Here is a 7,792-nt window from a genome sequence, read left to right on the forward strand (position 1 = left end):
TTTTTTCAATCCTTTTTTATATTACTTTAACTTTCTAAATTCATTTTACTTTTTCATTTTATTTTACTTTTTATTTTATTTTACTTTTTTATTTGATTTTTTTTTATTTTTTGGTTTTACTTACTCATTTTATTTTTTTGTCTAATTTCAGGTTTTCTTTCTTATTTTATTTAACTTTTTTAATTATTTATTTTATTTTACTTTTTTTAATTATTTATTTCAGTTTCAATTTCTAATTTTATTTTCCCTTTTGTTTCATTTTACTTTTGTTTTTGTCACCTTTTTATTATTTTTATTTTATTTAACTTCTACTTAAGTGAATTTAGTTGTAATTTCATTCTTTATTTTAATTGTTTTATTCATGCGTCCACTACAAAACTTTTATTCAAAAATTCTAGTTTCCCCCCAAACAAAAGGTCTTGTACCTGCGCACTTACTTATTCCAAAATAAAAAAAAACCAGTACTACACCTATACTTATTTTATTGGTAGGTTGCTTGTCGGTCGGTCGGTTTGTCGCTTAGTTTAACTAGTTATTTACTTAGTTGCGCCTTTAACGCAGTTCGTCAATTAAAATTCTAGGGGAGGCGGCCACCACAGCTAATCCCATTCACAACAGTCGGTCGTAGTTTGCAATTTTTCGCTACTTTATGCTTAACCACACTTCGCAGTTCAATCGCATAAACATACACAAGCGCACAAGAGCAGTGACATTTTATTCTAATTTCATTTTATTTCTATTTTCCTACTTTTCGCACTTTGCATCATCTTTTTTTCGCAACACTTTTGCATAGTCTATTTTTTATGCCTTTCACTGCCAAGCCATTGCTTTTGTTATGCTGTTATTCCAACAAACCATTCAATTGAAAGTTACGTTTATTTCTCATTTATTGTTAACTGCTGTCGTAGACTTCCGTTTCCTTTGCACACTTGCGCGCACACATCCATACACTCACTTCCGTGAGCGTTTTTGCACTCAATGGGATTGTCAGCATAGTCATTGTCATTGTCAGTGTATATGCGGCTATGTGGACCGCGGATCAACACCTCAGTTCACTTCAGTTCATTTTAGTTCAACTAACGCAATTCAGCGTAATGCGGGTGTACGACTGTGCGTCAGTGTGTGTTTGTGTGTGTGGTTATTGGTATGCTATTTTTATATGTAAGTAAGTATGTGTATGAGTCAATGTGGATTTGTGCCTGCGGATTCAGTGATTTCGACGCAAACGTCGCCGATAACTCGAACGACGCGGCAGCGCCATTCGTCGTTGTTGATGCTGGTGCTGGTGTTGTTGTTGTTGTGACTGTCGCTGTTGTTGGGGCCGCTGATCTTGTTGTTGCGACTGCGCGATGTCGCCAACTCTTTGATATCATGTGCGCTGGTCGCGCGTATCTGTATTCGTATCCGTATAACTGCTGGGGCTATTGGGTGCGCCTTTTCCTAATCGCTCTCCATTGATACTGCCGCCTCCGCCACCGCCAGCTAGCGGCTTAACCCAAACTAGATTGTCATACTGCGTTTCGTCGCGGCCTTGTGGTGATGGATTGTTATTGTTGTTGTTATTGTTGTCAGTGTTATCATCCTCATAGTCCATGTTGCCATAGTCCTGGCTTCGTTTATCTTTTTTGATGTTGTTTTCCTTTTGATTGCCATTACGTCGTCGCAAATTGTTATTGTCCTTGTTGTTGTTGTTGTTGTTCTGGTTATTGTTGTCGTCCCCCTCCTGCGATTTAAAGCCTTTAGGTACTTGATGTTGAACCAGGTGCAACTCATTTCTCGCCTTATTTTCCCATTGTTGCTGGTTGGCCTTTACCTATATATTTATTTTTTTGATAATCGACGAGTTTTTGTTGTAATGTTTTTTTATTTTCACGCAGCACAAAGAATAGAAAAATTTATATATGAAAATCTAAGTCAATGTAAATATCAACAAACGATTGCAAATTGAAAGCAAACAAGGGCTTAGCGAAAGGAAACAACCGAAAACCAAACAACAAAATGTAGAAAATTTGTTTAAAGTATTAGTGGCTGATTAGTTAGATAGCGAAGAGAGACGCGTAGGCATAGAGAGCTTAGAGTGCCAACACCTCCCAATAAATGTGTTAGATATATACATAGATATTTTAACATACAAATGTATGTATGCATGTATAAGGACATAGTTGAGGGCATACGTAAACAGATTAGGTGCACATACATATACAGTCGCTCAAATAACATTCACTTGGTGTTTTTTTTTTTAATTATTTTCAATGTTCTTCAAGCTAACATTTTTTGTTATTTTTTTATAAAAATACTTTTAATGCTATAACCAAAACCATATAAATAAAAGTTTCCAGCGTAATACGAAATTTAGGAAAACTCAACGAAAGATATTCAGCAAAAAAAAAGGTTTAAAATCTACACGAAATTTCAGTCGCTCAAAACTTGCACCTGGGCTGCATACTCAAAAAAATTCCTAGAAATTCTGTTAAATTTTTCTAAATTTTATATAAAGTTTAAACCTTTTTGATATGGTTATAGCATGCAAAATATTTAAAAATATATATATATACCAAAAGAATATAAACTCGGGAGACATTGCGAATATTTAAATAAAAGAATCACAAAAAAGTCACTGTATGAACATATATTTGTGTATGTGTGTTAGTTTATATATGTATGTATGCACGTGCAGTATTTATTTTTGTTATATACAAAGCCAACAGAAAGCGAACATAGCTGCACACATTTGTGCAGGTTTCTTAATCTTGCGGTTGATTGCTTTACCCTCAGCGCCAGGTGGTACATTTACCATTTCAAATTTAATCCCTACCATAAATTGGAACAATAAAAAATTTGAGACAAGCCCATATTTAAATTCTCTCGAAAGTCAAATACTAAATTAAATAAAACAATATGCATATAAAATAAAAACAAATCAAACAATATATCTACAATAAAATATAAAAAGTAAAGACAACAAAATTAAGTTAAACTTAATTAAATTAAATAAAACAAAAAAAATAAAAGAAAATGAGCTTAAATACAGTAAAGTAAAATTAAATTATATTAAACAAAATAAAATACAAAAGTATAATAAAACAAAATAAAATAGAATAAAATAAAACAAAATACTAAAAATAAAGTAAAGTAAAACAAAATAAAATAAAATAAAATAAAATAAAATAAAATAAAATAAAATAAAATAAAATAACAGCAAGACAAAATAAAATACAGTAGTACAGCGGGCATGCGAAATTCGAGCATGAGAAATAAAAGGTGCATTTCTTTCTTGCACAAGAAGACTAGCAGGGCGGTAGAATCGCTGCTATCTTAAAACAAGGCCGGCCACCGTTTTTTCTTCGTTAGGGGAACCGCCATATTTGGGCCGCAACCAAACAATTCCCCAAAGTTAGTATTTGTTTATACGTGCTAGTCAAACGACTCAAGGATTTTGCTGCATCTCAGCACACTTTTTTTAAGAGGGTCACAGTTTCCCTTACTTTGGGGAAATATTCTATTAACCCTTAATTACTCGATTGCATCTTTCCCGCGCGTCCCCTGCTTCCTAAATCTTGCGTCGCTGTTCTATTGAGTCGTGTATTTACATGTATGTACAATGTATTTACAATTTTTTATGTAGGGAACATTTCGTTGTTTAATGCGAGACCTGTGATGGCATCGATCTCAATATCTAATCTAATCTACCAATTTAACTTTAAGCGCTTGATCTCAGTATATACAAAAAATTTGTCTTTAATTAGAAGTTTTTATTTTAATTTTTTTTGTTCTCCATATAAAAAAAAATCTAACATTATTTTATATGGAGGAAATGAACGACTCCTTTAACAAAAAAATTTGCCAAAAATCATTGGTAAGACCTAGATACCTCAAACTTGCACATTATTATACTAAAATTGAATGGGTTAAAAAATTGCATACTCAACTTTTTTCAAAAGAGTGTAATTAAAAAGTGCAATATTTTAATGAAAGTTTGCAGAGTTTTCTTTAATTTCGCACAAAGTTTGGAGCTCGGATTTTTGGCGTCTTGGTTGTAGAATTAACCATATTTTTATAAAAATTTGCGAAAAAAATAAATTAAATTAAAAACAGTTGCCCGTAGTGCAAAAAAATCACTGTACCTAAACTTTATTGATTGACTGTATATGAATTTACCAACATAATGTTTTTCAAGTTAAATTTTTTTTGTTATTTTTGATAAAAAATATTGTTAGTGCTTTACACAAAACAATGCAAAATTTAGAAAAAGAAAACAACCAATTTTCATCAAAATTTCGAACTTTACAAGCGGTTAAAAAATCGCGTTAATTTTGAATAATCTGGTTTTTTTCTGACGTGTTTTGAGCTTTTTTCCATTAAAACATGAAGTTGAAGTTGAAATAAATTGCGCAAGATCGTCCACAATAAAAAATCAACGTATATTTTTATAAATTGCACTTGTTATAAAAAAATCAATGTCGCACGGTTTTGTCAAATATCCATCCCTTTTTGTCTTTGGGTTTTTTCTATCGCAATAAAATCTTCTTTTTCTAACAGATGTCTTTATTTATTATTGGTTTGAAGTGTAACTTGTGAGAATAACGAAACGGTGAGCTTTAAAGCAATGGATTCCCACGTTACAGCCAAACGATTGATTGCACTACTCAAAGAACTTTTTATAGCTCAAAATTTAATATCGGTTTTTTTATAAACTGGCATTAGAGGGTTAAACCTTGGGTAACCCGGAAAAACGGTCGACCGTGGCGATGGCTATGTGCATTTCTTTCATACTACGAATTCATTACGTTGTCAAAATAATTGCTTTATAGAATGTGAGGAATGTGAAAAATCACGTCATAACCCAAATGTTAGATGAATTCCGACAATGAAAGTTGAATACGAACTATGCATATGTATGTGTGAGTGTGACTTTGTGTATGTTTTAATGTAATACTCTGCATGGGAGGATATTTGAGAAATGCCATTATAAAATCCATAATCAAAGATTTGAATTGTAAATCGGTTAACGCACACATGCAAATTCACATGCACTTTGCTTAAACAACTGTCTATCCGTTTTAGTAGATATCTTATAACAAATGTACAAATTACATACATATGTATGTATGTACGTGGGGATGTATGCGCTGAAATTTTATTCATAGAAACGGAAATTCGTATTTAATGGACTGGAAGTAAGCCAAATAAATATGTTTGTATGTTTGTAAGTATGAGTATAAGTATAAAGTGAAAGTGAATAACTAAATAAATTACCGAGTTTGTGCGCAATATGGAATAACGAGTCGCATTTAACGTCAAAAAGACGCTACGAACGCCTGCTATTTGGTAAGTCAATAACTCATTAAACAAAAAAAATAAAATACTTTTTTATGATGGGGGAAACTGAGTGAATCAATGAATGCTGCGTAAAGAAAAACAGATGAACATTTTCGAACAGTGTCCACAAACATGTAAAGGAAAACAAAACTAAACACACAAATTAACGAGGCATTAACTGGCGAAAAGTCTGCAGTGCATACATACCTTAAATGTATTATCCTGTACCCAAGCATCTGGCTTACCATAATCCGGTGGATTCGCATAGGGATCATAGCCGAGAATGGACAACATTGGCGCAATATCGGCCATATCACGCACCACATTATCGGGTATGTTGCCCACCCATTTGGATAGCGCTTCCAAATTGACTGGCTTGATGACCTGATCCGAGGAGCGCTCGACTCTGAAAGAGATAAAAAAAAAATCGTTTAATAAGGAACTGTAAACAACAGTTATTTTTAGCTTTTGAATAGTGAATCGACTTTTTTGATAATAACACTAGATTAGTTTTCGTCACAACTTCAAACAATTCTTTGACTTTTAATACTTTTAGCACGAAATACCGATTACTTTATTTCTGAGGGCAAAAATAAAAAGGCAAAGATTGCCTGATATTTTGTGACCAATATAAGAATGGTTTATATTTGCCTTACAATTTTAAGGAATTGATGTTAAAAATAAATTCCCGAAAAATGGAGTTTTGGGCAGTTGCAGTTGATTTTTACGAGCGTTTTAGGTTTATTGCATATTTTGTTTTCTGTATTTTTCAAGACCTTTTAAGATTTTTTTGGAAACTTTTGGGATCAATGGGGAAACTTTGGGGGCAATCAAGTATTTTGATGGAGCTTTCAGATTCAAGACATTTAAATCTTAATTTTGCTTTTTATCAGTGCTCAAAGCAAAAAATCGTGAGTTTTTCTTGCTCAAAAGAATAGCAAACACATTTTTCCTTTTTGTTTTATAATACATACTCCGTGCGGTATCTGGGATTAATACAGAGCTATGTTCTTGGAGCGTTACGGTATTTGGAGCCTGGGGCTTGCCTCTTGCTTTTATGACATTATCAAACAGTGAAACCTCGGGATAGCGAATCTTAATAAATTGATAAACTCAATATAAAAAAATTTTGTATAGTCTCCTGAAAAAACTTCGCTTTTTCATACAAAAATGCTCCACAGATATACGAAGAAGTTTTAAGCATGAAAACCTTGGGAATATATTGATAGTAAATGTCTTGTTAACAAAAAAACTTTATATAAAGAAGTGTCGACTCTAAATCCTCTACATAGTGAATATTAAATATCTTGACGGTTAGAGTATCGTTGTAAAAAAAAAAACGCAACTATACATATAATGAATTTTTCTTCAAAATTTAGCTTTTATTATGTTGAAAGGAAACCATAGATATAACGAAGCAACTTTATTATATCGAGGTTTCACTGTATAATTAATACTAAAATGTATGTATGTTTTTTCCCCCCTTTCTAAACCTATCTTCTAAATTAAGGAATATCTAAATAAAAATGTGTTCCCTTAAAACGAAAGTGGGAAAATTTTTACAAGTGATACAAAAAATTAATAACAGCATTTGTATAAAACTGGAGATGTTTTTTTTCTGACGAGACGTTCCTTTTACAGGGTTGAGTGTAACATCGAGAAAATTTTGCACCGTGAAAGGATAACATTTTTGGCAAAACTTTTTTTATACAATATCTCTAACTGGTATTTAAAGATACTAAAATTTTCAAGAATATTTGTTTTTTTTTTAATATGAATTTTCGAACATTGAAAATAAATTTTAATTAAAATTGTTTGACATGTTTTCAAAATTTAAAATCCATTACTTAAAAAAGAAACACAAAATTGACCTTCAGATCCTTTAAGAAGATAGAATATGTTATAAAAAACATTAAACCTCAAATTTTTATAAGTTTTCGATTTAAAAAAAATTTATTTTCCAAATTCTGTAAATTTTATTTTTCAATTTTTTTGTATGCAGCCCTAAATATCACCTTTAAAACGACACTTGACTATATTAGTTTTTTAGGTATTCAAAAAATAATCTTACAAAATACCGGAAATTGTAAAATTTAGAATTTTGCTTCACTTTCCGAAAAAAAAATTAATTGTTTTAATTTGGCAGAGTTTCATTATATGATAAAACAACGTCTGACCAATATTCATCCAAATTAATCTCAACCATTGGTCGATTGGACATGGATTAACCCATATCTATGTAAAAAGAAATTTTTCGCAAACTTACTTTGACAGCGGCACACCATTTGGCTTGTTGATGAATTCTTCGTGGTGCAACACCGCATCATTCCATGGTACATCGAGGAATTTTAATATTTTTCGCATCCATTCTTCTGGATGCAGAACCAACTGTTCATAATAAACCTGTCAAATGGCAAAAACAAATGGAATAAATGGATTAACGATACACAAATTTGCATAAAAATACAATTAA

The 7,792-nt window shown here is 31.6% G+C and overlaps 1 protein-coding gene across 1 annotated transcript; it reads right to left on the minus strand.

Annotated features, from left to right (window-relative positions):
• Positions 1-681: 681 nt before the first annotated feature.
• On the minus strand, positions 682-6,910 carry LOC108375700 (putative uncharacterized protein DDB_G0289963). Its single transcript, XM_017631844.1, has 3 exons — positions 6,906-6,910; positions 5,527-5,725; positions 682-1,813 (listed from the first exon to the last, which is right to left on the minus strand). Exons 1-3 carry the CDS (start codon positions 6,908-6,910, stop codon positions 1,370-1,372), a joined length of 648 nt encoding a protein of 215 aa, XP_017487333.1. The 3' UTR covers positions 682-1,369.
• Between the last annotated feature and the right edge of the window lie 882 nt (positions 6,911-7,792).

This window comes from Rhagoletis zephyria, unplaced genomic scaffold, assembly GCF_001687245.7.
Source record: "Rhagoletis zephyria isolate East Lansing unplaced genomic scaffold, Rhagoletis_zephyria_1.1 Rzeph_scaffold_09320, whole genome shotgun sequence".
Lineage (NCBI taxonomy): Eukaryota > Metazoa > Arthropoda > Insecta > Diptera > Tephritidae > Rhagoletis > Rhagoletis zephyria.